We start from the raw sequence: 15,965 nt of genomic DNA, 5'->3' as shown, positions 1-15,965 counted from the left end.
TATGGTTTAATAATGTTTCACATTTTGTCAGAAAGTTATATTCTGCTTTTGCATTTAACTGAAGTAAAGTTACTGCATTTTGGCTTTGTAGGGCACAACAAGGCTAGAATATTCATGATATATGATTATAAGGATAATTATTAAGCAGTCAAACAATGCTACTTTTACTGTTCTTTCTGGGACCAAAACATTGTGTAATCATTTAACTTTTTTTAACATTTGTCTGGTATTATTCTGTAAATACAGTTAAGGAAAATTAATATTACTCCGTCTCTTTGACTGATAAGAAATAAAGTTATTATGTATATTATGCATATTTGTTATGACACTTTTTTTAGTTAAGTCTCTGAATAACTTCTATTCTTTTACAAAAATGGCAGAATGTATGGGTAAATTTCTGTCCAATTCCATCCACAGACAGTTTTGTGAATCCGAATCCCTTCACAATTTTTTCCTTTCCTTTCCCCAATCTTACCCTCCAACAGCTGTGACTGAGAGCTCCCCCCACCTGGGAATGAGAGTGCTGGTATTACTGTCGGCCCGGCAGATGGACATTCAGTTGCCCCCCTTTTTCTCCTCTGCCTGAATGTCTCCCATGGATTCCGTACATATCAAGGCCAGATCTCATAATCTCATACTAATGTCCTTATGATGCATTCCAGTCCAGCCGGTTGCGTTTGTCGAGGGAGCCGCTCGCTAATCAATGATGTATCTCTGGCTGCTATTTGTGTCCAGTATAGATCCACTGCATTCTGCATTGACCCTGGCCTGCCTCTCTGTGAGCTGAGAGATGATGCAGTAGGCTATGGTATAATTCCGCTTTGCACTGGTGAAGGCTGTAGGGAGTATTCTACATAAGAAGGTTAAGTGCTTTTGTGCATGCCTGAATGGTTAAGTGTTTGAGCTTCATTATGGTCTGACTGTTTCTACAGATTAACATTGCAACCAAAAGAAAAGAACACTTCTTACCTTAAGCAACTTGCAGTAGTTCACTCCTCATTAATCTTTCAAACACTTGCCACTGGATGGCGCTAAAGTGCTGTGGAAGCAGTGAGTAAGATGCCACTGGCTGCTTTTCCAGACAGAGCCCCAAAGTCCCAGCGCTCATGATCTTTCTGAGCCGAGGGAAACATTGCTCTGACACAGACTGATGACTCATGTTGGCTACAGTTCTGAATGTATAAAAAAACACGAATCCTTAACAAATGCTGCATTAAAGAGAGCTACCGACTCAAAGGGTAGACTGAACGGTCAGTCACATGGTGTTCCTTCCTGAAGGGTCTTTAGCTGCAGCACGTGGTGGTCTGAAGGACTCTGTGAAGTCGTGACCACGGTGTGAATGAACCGAGATGATATACATCTCAACATGGCTGATGAGCTTGAAACAACAGACGCGGTGCTATCAGCTTGGGAGAATGTGAATAGGATGTCACTGCTGCAGACATTAAATATTTTAATCAGCACATCCTCGATTTGACACAACAGAACTCTCCGACTGACAGGACAGATTGCAGGATGGGTTTGTTGCAGCTCCACAGTATGTTCATGCGCACACAGATTCATTAGCTGATTCCTCTCTGTTCTACCGAGCAGGTGCGACTGTCCTTGACACATGTATCGCAGAAGACAGACCACTGACATGTGACTGAGAACATGTGCTTCACAGTGTGGTTGGGGGATAAGAAACTGTTAACATGGACATATAAGAAAGACTTTCACACAGCAGGTGACAAACTTTTTGTTTGCCTGACAGACAATTTCTCCTTCTTAAGCAACATTAGATTTGATCATTTAAATCTAACATGTTGATATTTTACGATCTGATTAGGCCTCAATGCATATTTGTCTTTCTTGTGTGTGTGTTTGATATCAAGTCAAGCACAGAAATATTATTTTTATATATTATAATATTATAATAATTGTGGTTATATATTATACCAGCTGTGAAAAGTCATTTACCAAAGTGCTGTACTTCAGTATAATTCTGTGGCTCTTTACACTCCACATTTCAGAGGGAAAAATTGTACTTTAATCCCACTACATTTATTTGACAGCAACATGGTGAGTACACTTCAGATTATAAGTGCACATAAACACGTCTAAAAGATATGAAATACATTGTTAAAATTGAACCAGTTGCTCCAAACCCTCTGGGGTTGCGACCCCTTTCAAAAGCTCTACCAAAACTTCTTAAATGTTTAGTTTAAATAACGGATGGAGGAGCAAAGGTGTAAAATGATTCAATATTTCAGAATAAAAGCAAAGAAAAGAGAAAAGTTTAAAAAAACAATTCATTTAAAAATAAAGTTAAATAGTTAAGTGTTCGAACTAGCTGTGGCTCAACCGGCTGCAGCACTAAGATGCTGCTTACACTTTGCAATGCATCACTATCGAGAACCTTATGATGTCATATATTAACTCAAGTCACAGGGGGGGAAAAAAGTTCTTTTTGACTTCTTACTGTTGCTTGTAACGGAGTAATTTACATTCATGTACTAATGTACTGTGGGTAAAGGATCTCACTACATCCTCCACTGCTGGTTTTTGCACAGTAAACATCACGACTCGTGGAAACAGACAGTGTAAGCAAACTTCAGTTAATAAGAAAACAAAGTGAGGCCTCCAGATAACTGAGTGGGAAACAGCATAAGTCACAGCACGAGCTCAATATACGTGTTCCTGTGTGAAAACGGTGATATTGCTTTTTTATCCCTCTCTTGTGCTTTCTATTGTTGTGGAAATATTCAGTTAGAATCTTTGAAGTTATTTCCTGTTGAAAAAAATACAATCATTTCCTGAGAGATACACAAACCCACACTTGTGTGTGTGTGTGTGTGTTTTTGCACACGTGTGTGTTTGTGTAGTGAAAGAGGAAGACTGAGCACCAAGCCATAAAGGTTAGAGTTAAGAAAGAGCAGCTATCAGTCTGGTTAAGAAGGTGGAAAATCAGAACGCTGGCTGGCAAGAGCTCAGGCTCCCCGACAAACATCTGAAACAGCGAGAGGTGAATATCAGATGAGACACAGGACAGCTGCCTCACCCGTGTTCCCAGTGTAGAGCAGACGCAGAGAAGACCAAAAGGCTTGCCTGCAGTAACAAAAAGTTGAAGTTGAGGGTAAAGAGAGAGAGAGAGAGAGAAGAAGAGCTGGTACCGGGGAGCAGAAGAAAAAGCAGATCGGGAGAGAAGCTGTGATGGACAACCTGAATATCTACCACGGACCCATTGGCAAAGAAGAAGGGGAGCGGCGGCTGGCCCAGGACGGGCGGGATGGGTGCTACCTAGTCCGTAACAGTGACTCTGTGCCAGATGTCTACTGCCTGTGTGTGCTGTGAGTATTGCACTGATAGTGCAGTGTCTCTCTTAGTGCCATTACTTAGAGCTCTATAATCACATCAACACATAACCTTATTTTCTGCTATTACAGCGATTATTGATCCCAGCACATTTAAGAAAATAAAGCACAAAGGCATAAACAAACCGAGTGCTAACTGAAACCCCAAAAATGGGGCGGCCTATTATTTAGTGTGAAATGTGAGTCTCACTGGAGCAATAGCGGCGACGGCAGAGGCAAATACTTATTTCATTAAATTGAAAGATGAACCCAGGGTCAAAGTCGTTTCTGTGTGTGTGTGCAGGAGCAATGGATACGTCTACACATACAGACTTCACAAGGACGCTGCAGGGTCGTGGGCCGCAGAGGTGACACATTTTATCTTATTTCTTGCTCTTTCTTTCTGTGCTGACTCTTTCCCCACGGCCTGGAACTTTACAGAACCAGCCTCCCTTTGGATGCTGTTTATTAGATCTGCAGGTTGTGTTTTTTTTGTGCCGGCCTAATTCAGCAAGCTGTGAATTTGAGTCAAACATTTTGCAGAACAAGAAGGGGTGCATTTCTTTTCCTTCAACACCCTGTGATTTCCCCCCCTCAACCTGCCTCAAATTCAAGGCACCACGGCATCAGCGTACTCCAGAGATGGGAAACGCAGAATTGCATTTGACAGCATTTCTGATGGGATATGTAATTGAGCACTGAGGGTTGGCAAACACCCCGGGATGTGGATGTATAGAAACATCTGAAGGCGATGTCTCTTTCTGTGTGACAACTAAGCAAGATGCTGTTGTAACTACATTTCACCCTCGCTCATTTTTACTGACAGCATCAAGCAAACAGATACAGGGAAAAGCCTTGAATTACACGCATTTCACTACAAGCTCAATAACAGTTTACATTATTCATGTGCAAAATCAATCACTTTAATGAAATATTCCAGGGAACAGAGGTAACACTTGTGGCCAGAGACAGAAACAACCAAAGTGCTTTGCTGTGGAAAGTGCTCTCTGCGTTTGATTAAATGATTTCAAACTGCATTCAAGGAACAAGGTTTACCACCGTTTCCTCCTGCATGATTGATCGCACAGGCTGGAAACAAATAATGCTTTTTTAAAAGCCCTTACTTGACAAAATTATAGTACTTTGAAATATTTAATGCTCTATGGTTTACGGATATTAAATGTTAAGGTGACAGCTGTGAGCAAAGCGGAAAATTGATTAACAATTAAAAATAATGAAAAACTTTGTGAGAGATTATTGACAAAGTTGAATTTCTCTGACGCGTAAAAAGAAGTGGAGGATAAGTCACAGGAAGCTGTGGCAAAAGCTTCGTTTGATTTATACATCAGATAAAAAACATCTTTCTATTACATCAGTTTATTCAGTCACGATAGCGGTAATAGGACACTTTAAGCATCTAAGGTTTCACACATAACTCCTAAAATAAATGCTTTTTGTTGACTAACATTAAGGCCCGGGGGAGCAGATGCTTTCAGTGACAACCGCAAACAGAATTCTCCCAATTTAGCTTCTAAACCCCTCGAGTCTGTTTCCCACTCCTCTGGAGCGGTTGTACAGCAATTATAGATTGACTTTCTTTTGCATCATCTTATTTATCGTTGTGTCCTTTTGTTTTTTGACTATGTGCTCAGTGTGGATCAGTGGACTAGATATATAAAATATAACTGACGCAATCCCCAGCCCCTCCCTTTGCACATTCCTGCCTCTACTTTTAGCATGTCTGATGTCTTTTTATCAGGTGAATCTGTGCGAGCTCATTTCAAGCCGGTCCTGTCCTGTCCTCGCCATGTCCCCGAGGGGTTTGATGTGGAGATGGGAGACGGAGAAGCTGAATTCCCTGCCTTTATTTTCCTCCTCTTGTGTTTCAGACCACTCCTGGTGTGCAGAAACGATATTTCCGGCATATCAAGAACTTGATAGCAGCTTTCAAGACCCCCGGACAAGGAATTGCCATGCCTCTGCTCTACCCTGTCACAGCTCAGAGACGGGCACAAACACACACAGAGGCACAGACGCCCAGTAATAGCCTGTCACCGACACACAGCAGCCCCGACTCTTACCTCCAGCAGCAGGGGCCGCACGCTGCTCAGGGACAGAAAATGAGGAAAAAGAAGGCGGCGCAGCAGGCTTTCGGTTAGGGGCAAACCCAAAGCTCTCCATTGACCTAATTATAAACAAAAATGCCGTCTTTGCATGGTTCCTTCTGTTGCATTTTTCACGCTGGGTGTGAAGTAAATGTCATTTCTTTCCAATTAAGCAGCTCTTGTTTGCTAAATCCAACTCATTTCAGTTCTAGCAGTGCCTCAGATCTCCCTCCAGTATTTCCTTTTTTTTTGTTTCTGCATATACAGCACTAACTTTCAGGGATTTGATGTAAAATATTCAACTGCTGCAACATTAATATCCATTACTGCATTCATAAGTTGACAACAAATATTGTGCTTTGTTTTCTTAATGCAATTCGGTTATGTGAATGGCAAAGGAAATAAATGGTATTGGTTGAAATAAACTCTTTTAAATGAGGTCACCCACACACAGCCATACACACTCGAGCCTCCGTGTGACACATAATGTGGAACAAAAATTCAATTTGACATATTGAAGTACTGATTTCCATGGAGAGAATGCTGACTGCTAGAGAGCGAGGGGGGTCCGTCATTCATCTGATTGACATTACTGGCTCCTTATGAAAAAAAAGAGAGAAAGAGAGAGAGAGAGGGGAAAGAGAGAGCAACCATTCAGCCCAGACAATTCTTCAGTGCGGCGGTCTCCTAGCAACCAGACCCTCCATCTCGTCACCACAGAGATGAGGTTGGACAGTATCTCGCAGAGCATATGGTTTAGAAGGGAAGGTGCATCGCGGCCGATCAGCAAAGTGCTCGTCGGGAACGTATATCACCTGCTGGCAGTCAGAACATATGCATTGTGCAGCTCTGTCATCCGCAGCCCAGGAGAGAAACACAAACAATTAATGGTGGGCAGATGGTGGAGTGACGACGGGAGGGAGGCAGAGTGGGGATAGGCAGACGGACGGGGAGGTGGATTAGTGGTAGCTAGATTAAAAAAAAAAAGAAAAGAAAAACAAACAAACTTCTTTGCTGTCTTTTTAAACTTTCTTTTCGGGGAGGAGGAAGGAGGCTTGGAAGTGGTTCACATGTAGTCTGATTGGCATTTCCTAATGAGAGGAGACAAGCTGTAGAGAACAGCACAGCCAACTCCAGGTCCTGCCCCTTCTGCACTCACCACCCACTCGCTGAGCCTCAGCTGTCACATTTCTTTTTCCCTTCCTCTGTGCGTTTCTTTTTTTTTTTCTCTCTCTCTTCCTTCTTCTCTTCTGACAGACGCAGGTTCCTCATGCATATCTCAGTTTGAGCCATAATGATGGGTGATAATGACAGCACAGATTTGAAAGTTACAAACTTCCCAGAAACAAGAACAAAGAGCGCACAACTAATGTGTGGAGAGGAGGCGCAGACAGAGTGAGGACGGGGAGAGAGAGAGAGAGAGAGCAGACACAGAGAGAAATAACAAGCAACAATGTGTATGAAATCCCGTCGAGCAGTTTGGTAATTCACACATAATAACTTTAATCAGCATTGTAACCCAATAAAGTCAGATTTTCAGCGAGAATATTTACTATAGCCATGTATAATTCTTTGCAAAAATGTAACTGTTTTTCTATTGATTAACAATACTGACACTTACTTATGAACAACAGAATTTCCAGTTGAGCACTTTTTTCAGTGTGAAAGCACTGGCTATGTACATTCTTGATTTTAGTATACACACTCATACAAACTACTGTTGGAGCACACCAGAGGCGGAATACCAGGAGAGGTTTCCTTCTCTAAAGGGGAGTGTCAGAGTCGACAAGGCCTCTCTTACACAATATGTAAACGATAGTATATCCGAGGTAAACCATGTAGGAACTCAAATGGCAACCGCAGAGCTCTTGATTTGAGTCATGAAGAGGATCGATCCTAAAGTCTTCATCACTACAGTTCAGTGAATTTGAACAGAAGTCCAAAATGATTAACAGTGTTGAAACAGCGAATGACATACAGTCAGTCAGTCAGTCAGTCAGTCAGTGAGTCAGTCGGTCGGTCGGTCGGTCAGTCCCAGGCCAGTCGGATACAAAAAGCAAAGCCACAGCCAAATCACACTGCTTGTGCCACTGTTAGAAATTGGAGAAACTGGACGATAATAATAAAATACCATCATTTTGTCACAATTAAAGGCATTTGGAAATCATTTTTTCCCCAATCTCTCTTCTTGTTCTTCTTCTGTCGTCATCTTCTTCTTTTTTTGATACAGTATAGAAACAGTAGAACAAATCAGAGTAGAGTAGAAACAGGCAGTCTTTGGTGGGGTGGGGGGCTGCTCGTGTGTCTCTGTTACCTGCCCCCCACCTCGCTCAGTGTCATAAAGTGGATGTTGGAGGGGCAGTCGGACAGCTCCGGCTGCTGCTCTATAGGCAGGGAGTAGTAGCCGTCGTAACCCTGAACCAGTCCTCCGGTCAGCAGCTGCTGCTTCTCCGCCTCGCTCCACGCCCTGCTCCCCGCGTCCCCTAATTCCACCTTCTTCCTCTCCTTCTCCCACGCCCCCTCCACCGCTCTCTTTCTCGCCTCCTCCTTCACCCGCGCCCTCTCCTCCTCCTCGCTCCCGCCGTAGCGCACGCACAGGCACAGCGCTCCTTGCTGAAGAGTGATATCAGCGAATCGTCGAGTCCTGCCGTTCACCATGGCGCTCATCTGAGACACGCTCACGTTCACCCCGCTCTCTAGGACACGCCCCCCGACTCCTAACCCCAGAGCGAGGTCTTCCTCAATGGGCCGGGACTGGAGGAAGTGATGGGTGTCACATCCGCGCACGGTGAAGCTCAGCCCGCTCAGGTGAACAGCGCCGTTTAAAATGGCTGCCACGCGCCGGCTGTCCTCGCTGGCTACGCCGATGACTTCAGCGCTGACGCGGCCATGGGAGACGGCAAACCGGATGCTGGGGCCCAGAAGAGAGGGTCGGGAGCCGAAGGGAGGAGGGCGTGACGGCCTGTGGCAAGTTGAGCCCACAGGTTCTGAGACTAGAGGTAACCTCTCCAGAGAGATGAAACTCCTCAGCTGTCTCCGCAGTTCACACTGGATCCCCAAAACCACCTGGAAAAATGAAAGACATGGTAAAAGATATATATAGCACGTGTGACTGGACTCATCACTGAGTCTTTCAGGTTGTTTGACTTTTACAGCCGGAAAAAGAACTCTATAGCGTTAATAAAAAATGCACAAATGGGTCTTTTACACTGATGACATCACATGGCACAGTCGGAAAAGCAGAGGTGTAAAAAATAACACCGGAAAAGGCCTGTTGCTCTTCATGCTCGCTCACTGACACACTGGCATGACTTTCTGGTACACTTAAATAGAATGGAGCCATCATTAATGTTTTCAGCAACACTTGTGGTTTCTCACTCTCACAAGTCAAACTGTCATTACTGCGTTGTAAGCATAATGACTGTACCAGTAAGCTTCCTCATATGACTTAGGACATCAGGGCTGAAAAACGTTTAATAGGACCAGTCATAATCTTTGCAGTCGTACCGTTTGGATCATCACATTGTGAGCACTAAATGTAGGTAGAAAAAATCTGTCCTAATTAAGTAAATCTAAGTAAATAAGTCACATTTAAGAAACTGGAACCAGGTACAGCTTGACTAACTTGACTGTAAAGATAATGCATAGTTATCAAAAGAGTTATGTTTCTACCTCATATTGACATTCTAACTAACTTTTATTATTAATGTGACATTGATATCAGCCATTATTGCTCATTAGGAGGAACCATTAAAGTCAAAGACAACATAAAGGGCAGTTAGAGTGCCTATGAGCTTCTGAAGAGGACCGTTGACCTTCACCCACACAGAGATCCAAAGTGCTCAACATTAATTAAATACATAGATAGTTATGAAAGAAATAATCACATTGATTAACTGTATAATAAGATGGACGCCATGACAGCTCCCTAAAAGTGAAGACGAACCCTCTCTATCGCCCCCTGCTGACTGGCTGCAGTATAGGTCATAAAGCATGCCTCCTCCACATTAACAGATGGGACATGAGTCAAACTATAAAATCAAAATACACCTCAAATAAATGTTTCTCAAACATGGTTTCTGTCATTATAGTTAGTTATTATCATGCTGATTTACGTCCAAGTGTTTTTCTGACAAGTTTTCTTTTAATTAATTATTTGATGCTATAAAAATGATGATTGACAGCTCTGTTGACAAATTCGGCACCTGCAGCCGATCTGTTCCGGATTAGCAGAGTAGAGGAGGAACGGCGAGAGGAGACATAACTAAAACAATCACTACAGTCATTGAAGTTTACACATCTGTGAACGTCTGCTTCAGACCAACACAAAGAAGCTGTTCTGGTGTTGACTACGCCGACGAGCGGGATCTTTGCTGTTTTTTTTGTTAAGTTAGGTGTGTGTTTTGGAAGTGGCTACGGCGGCTCCACCAGCCGATCTCTACTGCGCAACTCTGGCTCCAAATTACGTCACCATCGCAAGATGGCAGCGGCCGTCATGGGGGCTATTTTGGCTTCAATTTCGTACAATGAGAGCAGAAACAATCATTGGTTATATATAAACCAAACATTTGCAAAATAATTAAAGCATATTAAATTACTGTTGCTTTCATAGTCAAATTGTATTATTATCTATATTATTGTACATTTGTATTTAAAATGCTCATATTTAACTCTATTATATATTAAATTTTTTTCACTTCATTACAATGTCACTTTTTATGACAGTGTAGTGCTTGTCAGCCCTTAACCTTTCGGCCCTCTGCATGCCTCACCTTGGCTCTTTAAAAAAGATCAAGCAAATGATAACTGCTCTGCTGGTCGGTACAACTCAAAAGCTCAACATTTAGAAGTGGTTTAATATGATGGGTAGGGAAGAGAAGAAAAGACATATTAAAAGATACCTTTTATCATAAGGTCATTACAAAACTATTAACGCAGGGACACCCGATTCAAAGAGCTGCTTCTGCATTTGGCCGCAAGTTGTAGTGGTGGAGAGCTCACCTTGCTGGTGTCCCAGTTCTGAGTCTTGGTCTGGGTCTTCATCAGTTCGTATGTTTGTTCCATTCTGCCAACATCAGGCTTTGGGAAGCCTGGGACAACATTATGAAGCTGGAAGCCAAATAGCTGCAGCCAGCTACCAATGTCTGAACACACACGCACACACATAGAGAGGAAGAGAAAATTACACGGGAGAAAGTTGGAATATAGTGTGTATACTGTGAAGCAAACAAAAAGTCATAAGGCCAGGGAAACAACACTTGTTCAGGAAATCACACAATATATGAGCATAATACGTGTCAGGGATGGCTCGGCTGGTGTTTCCCTGACAAACAGATTCATTCTGTAATAAACAATCCTGCTGCAGGGAAACGTGACGGGCCAAATGAATGTTCCATTAACCAGAAGGACATACGCCCCCACCAACATCCTATATTCATTGTGCTGTTCCATCTCTCTCCCTCGCTTGAGTTTCTATTTTGCCTCTCGGGGAAACAGTATGTTCTTGACAGACAGAGGGAACAAAACATAACAGTCTGAGTTAAAAAACAAGCCGATCTGAAGCTTGGCTGTCCTTTCTGTTGCCAGTACATTCTGTCTGTCACATCTTCTCTCTGCCACACAGCTCACCTGTGGTTAGCAGTGAGCCCTGTTTACTCAATCTGCATGGCATATGTTTCCCATGCAGGCGTGTGTAGGAGTAGTGTTGCAGAGTGCAATATCTGCCTGTAGCAGCTTACGTAAGTCTGTTAATAACCGATTCAGTGTTGAGTTCAGAGTGAATGAGTGCGTGAAGCTCACCTGTAGTAAACTTAGTCACCTCCTCCACTTTCCCCACTGGGCAGTTATTCTTAAAGGCGTACAAGTTAAACGGCTTCGGCTCCTTGCTCAGCTCCCCCCACAGTTCGTGATTGGGTGAGGTCCAACGACCGGCTAGCGTGTCATAATCCCGCCTGCCTAAATGTACCAGCCGAGTGAGAGAATCGTACAAGCCTCCGTGGAAGCCGATGACAAGCTGGAAGTCAGGGTTGGTGTCCTGGTAGACCTCTCCGTAAGGCGTGTAGAGGATCTCTTTGACCAGTCGCCCTTTGCTAGAGAAAACAGCCCTCGGACTCCCCACGCTGTCGCAGGCGACGTAGTACTCCTCCCCGCTGCTCAGCTCCATGGCGATGAGATGGCCCTGCAGGTCGTAGTACAGTGACGTGATCAGGTTGCTGCTGTGGTTGTACAAATGGCTGACCCTGGTGGGATGTGACAGATCGGCGTAAAAGAACTGCAGCTGCTCGCCCTGGCTGCTTTTGGTGGCCACGCGCCGACCCAGGCCGTCGTAGCGGTACCACACGGTGCGCTCGGTCACTCGGTTGAAGACGCGAGTCAGAAGGCCGTTGGAGTTGTAGTCGAACAGATCATTGGCTCGCTGGCGGAGGAAGCCGTCGTCATCCACGCTGTACTGTAGCTCTCCGAGGTGTGTGATGCGGTCTCTCTGGTCGTAACGCAGCGGCGTCAGCCTGGAATAAAACCAAACAGATAAAGTGACTCTGCTGTGAACACAGCAGGACTAAGTAGCAAGACATGCTAACATGCTAACAATGACATTGCGCGCATTATGTTGACCATCTTGCCATTTATGAATTTACTGAGACTGATGGGAATGTCCTTTTTGCTCGTAACTGATCATTAACCAAAGTATTGAACAAATTCTACGTTTCACCAGATGATGAAAAAAGTGAAGGGATTACCCGAGGGGTATTTTGCAATCCATTCATGGCAATCCATCAAAACTTTCACTCAAATGTTAACGTCTTAATGGTGAAAGAAGAATAGTAAGGGGATCACTATATTCAGCAGAATTAATAATCTGGGGATCATGAATGTCAGACTCAAATGAAACTGCTATCCGTTCAATAGTTAAAGAGATAATTGTTAGAAGGAAACATATTAACCTGGCACTGGTCCCATGGCTGAGCAGGTTAATGTTCCCATTGAGGTCGTAACTGTAGCGCCACTGAGGTCGTTCGTTAACTGAAGCACTTTGCAGCTGGCTGTCTGCATCGTACTCATAAGTGTAGCGTGTAACGTTACTGTCCACGCCCACCCTGATGTCGCAAGTAGTTGTGCGCCCTGCCGAGTCATACTGTATGGTCATCCAGTAGGCGATGGATTTAAGGATCTCGTACTGGACCTCTACCACCTGGCCGTAGGAATTAAATACCTTGGTGTGCTTCATAAGATGAGTGGTGATCACCTAAACAACAGAAGAAGAAAGGGGTAAGCCACACATCAGAAAAGAAACATAACGTTTTGTAAGGTGAAAATATGTTGCGACGCAATAGCAAACAGCTGCCAATTTGTATATCAAACAAAAATAGACTAAAGTAAGCAAGTTAGAGTCATGCTTTTGGGCACTAGACAAATCTAAGTCCAATTACATGTTTTTAGCTTAGCTTTTTTTCCTGAGGGAAATATCTGCTTCTTTAGCTGCTTAATGCTAGATGCTATGCTAACCAATTAGTTGCTAACTTCATCAGTCTTCGATGCAGTGCTTATCAGCTAAAGTAGAATGGGTTTATTCAAATTGGGATGTACTGTGGTTGATGACAGCTGTGATAATGAACCAAAATAATAAAGTTTGAGGCCACAATACCAAGAAATGTGTTGAAAGACGCTAATTTAGTTCAGTTTCAGTTTGGTATTCTCTGTGAGTTTGTCGGTATGAGCTGCATCTTTTATATGTCATTCGATCCTTTGTTAATATGAAAAGATTTCTAGTGCAGCTTTGACAACATCAAAGGAACAACTTGAGGTTGGCATCCTAATTCACGCGTGTTGTATTTTAGATGACAGTGTTCTGCTTACCTGGTTGAGGTCATAAAAGATGACGCTGAACTTCCCAAACTGCTCAACCCTTCCGGATACGTCTACATAACGGTACAGATCAATAGGCAGGGGGGTTTCATTGATGACTGCCTGCATGCTCGTCACTCTGAAGTTGTTGTAGCTGTAGTCAAACCTGGCGTTGACCAAGCCCTCTTCGCTGAAGCGGAAAATTTGCCGACTTGTCAGGGGGCCTGCGAAAGAATCAGAGCGGTTTCATGTGAGAAATACACTCATTTTGAAGTTTCAGGACCATGCATTAGCATGTGCGTGAATGGTACACATACCACAGATGCATTTGCACACACGGCCCTCACAGTTGGCCATCGTGCTACCCGTGCAGGTCTGCCTAATTAATTCAAATCAACGACTAATTCAACATCATTAACACAGACACACGCAGTGCAAGCCATTCAATCTTGACTATCCCCACACCTCTATGGCATTTCCATTGTTGACCTTTAATATGGAGGGATAATGAAATCTAAAGACAATAGCCATGATGGGCCAATGTGCTCCTTAATGTCAGAGCATCAACTTTAACAACACTATTCATCACCTCTGCTGCTAGCTACTGCAGCCTATCCTCCATTTGGAAAAAGACCTGCTAATGAAACACCATTATGGAGCTATTTGAGATGACTCTGATTGCAGTTAAAATGACTAAGTGTCTGGCTTTGGAGACTATAGAGAGCTGGATCAGCATTACATCTTCTATTTTTATTTTCTGTGGAATGTTGATTCTAAACCTGCGCTAATGGGAAAATGGCAGAGGCACTGAGAGTGATGTGGAGGCTTTTCTACAGCCCTGGGGAACTTGCAGTCTGTTCGTCTCGCTTCTCTAGCTGTCACTTCCCCAAGCTGTCATCTTTTCCTCTCCTTTTCTGCTCCTTTTTTCCCCTCACCTGCCTCTTTATATACCTGTCTTTCCTTTTTTGTCCCTACTCTTCCTTGTCTCCTCTCAAGGGACAATTACCACTATCTCTCCTCTCTCCAAGTCTCCGTTTGTTCTGCTGAAATGAGATCAGTTAAAGGAAGGTGAGAGTCTATTCACAGTGAGGGCAAAGCGATAAACACACACACGAGCACACACACACATTTACACACACGCGCTGAGCCTTGCAGATTAGTGACACCTGATCATTGCGAGCCAATCACAAAGCCATGTGAAGTGAACCAGCAGCAGAGATGAGAGCACTCTCAACGACCCTGGAAAGAATCTGTAACTTGAGGGAATTGGGGAACTGTCTTACAATGACGATATCCGAACATATCTGCTGCCAGAGCTAAAGGGGCCCATTGATGTTAATGCTGTTACTGGATAATGCTGGAAATTATGAAGTGCAATGTCTCTCTAACTAATTTCCAGAATAAGAAATGAGACGATTGTCCTCTTATTACAGCTATAATTGATGTCCTCGGGTAAGATTTTGTTATTTTCTGTGCCTTGTAGGCAAGAGTGCAAACATGAACATGAAGTTCATATGCATGCAGGCAACACCAGTGAAGTCACTCCACATAGAGCCCACCGCATAGGCTGGTGGCGGAGGTGGGGAAGAGCTAGCATGGCCCAGAGCCTAGGGGGTGGTCTCGTATTTACAGCTGCGGTAGACCACAGTCTCTTCCATTCGTACATGCACAGCCCTATTCACACTTCTAACGGAGGCTGTCTCAGTCTCAGATGAAATAGCATCAAGACTGACTCAAAGCCATACTACAGAGATTGATACTACTCAAGAAAATCTGGTTCCCTCATTGTGCAGCCTCTTACAGTTTGGCACACATAAGACTATTTCATGCTCAGAGGGTTCCCTTTAAATTACTGATTTAAAGACGACTCATTGCACATTTTAAATATTGAAATTCAAAGCTGTCGGTGCGTTTGATGATGTCCCATGAGTGCTTGCTTGCGTATACGTACCTGTCTGTCTGTATCGTATGGAGCTTATGAAGCCATTATGGGTGAGATGAATGGTCTTGACAGTGCCAGAGGCGTCGTCATAAGTGAAGGTCACCAGGGTGGAGTCATAAACCACCTCAGAGAGCCGAGCTGCCGGCGTATACCTGGAAAAATAAGAGTGAAGCAGAAAAAAAATGCTACATTTACAGGACAGATGATGAATCAGTAAATTATGTCAGAAGTGGAGAGCAAAAAGGATCAAATGTAAACTGTAAAACAATTGAACTTTGATATAAGTAAACATGCGATACCACATGAATAATACAAAGATCCCTTTGGCCATTAAATAACAAGTCGCATCATCCTTCAACATTTCATCAAAATCAGAGCAGCTGCTGCGGCAGTTATGGCCTTTCAAATCTTGAAAATGGGGCCGTTTATAATACTGTAGTGTCCTCAACGAGCCAATAAGTATTAAAAAATGTTAAATGCCAGAACGCTGCCCGCATCGGTCCTCCAACTTTCATCAAAATCAGATCAGTGGTGTCTGACATGCTATGATGATAAAAAATTTGACCTTTAATCAGTCTCCCCATTAGTCCAATCAGTGTAATTTGTAAGGACAGCTGGGTGTGCGTGTAGCACGTAGCTAGACTTAGAGCTGTAATAGAGCTTTTAAATTTCTGAGATTAGCCTTTAATTACAGCACCTTCATCAGCCAATCAGTGTTATGTTTTTATATAGCTGACTTTAGTG

At 43.5% G+C, this 15,965-nt stretch overlaps 2 protein-coding genes across 2 annotated transcripts in view; one reads left to right on the top strand and one right to left on the bottom strand.

The window, feature by feature from the left end:
* Positions 1-2,872: 2,872 nt before the first annotated feature.
* Positions 2,873-5,703, top strand: LOC138598231 (SH2 domain-containing protein 1A-like). Its single transcript, XM_069669967.1, has 3 exons — positions 2,873-3,329; positions 3,637-3,700; positions 5,222-5,703. Exons 1-3 carry the CDS (start codon positions 3,193-3,195, stop codon positions 5,489-5,491), a joined length of 471 nt encoding a protein of 156 aa, XP_069526068.1. The 5' UTR covers positions 2,873-3,192; the 3' UTR covers positions 5,492-5,703.
* Positions 5,704-6,575: 872 nt separating this feature from the next.
* Positions 6,576-15,965, bottom strand: part of tenm1 (teneurin transmembrane protein 1) — a 185,383-nt gene continuing 175,993 nt past the window's right edge. Inside the window, exons 33-38 of the mRNA XM_069670433.1 lie at positions 15,231-15,373; positions 13,292-13,503; positions 12,379-12,680; positions 11,237-11,943; positions 10,439-10,581; positions 6,576-8,503 (exon numbers count right to left, since the gene is read on the bottom strand). Coding sequence (XP_069526534.1) covers positions 7,748-8,503; positions 10,439-10,581; positions 11,237-11,943; positions 12,379-12,680; positions 13,292-13,503; positions 15,231-15,373 — 2,263 coding nt within the window. The 3' untranslated portion in view covers positions 6,576-7,747. The remainder of the gene's footprint in view (positions 8,504-10,438; positions 10,582-11,236; positions 11,944-12,378; positions 12,681-13,291; positions 13,504-15,230; positions 15,374-15,965) is intronic.

This window comes from Semicossyphus pulcher, unplaced genomic scaffold (genome assembly GCF_022749685.1).
Source record: "Semicossyphus pulcher isolate SPU_LCO1_2020_fin unplaced genomic scaffold, fSemPul1.0.p SCAF_2, whole genome shotgun sequence".
Classification (NCBI taxonomy): domain Eukaryota; kingdom Metazoa; phylum Chordata; class Actinopteri; order Labriformes; family Labridae; genus Semicossyphus; species Semicossyphus pulcher.
This window is presented reverse-complemented; position numbering and strand designations above follow the sequence as displayed.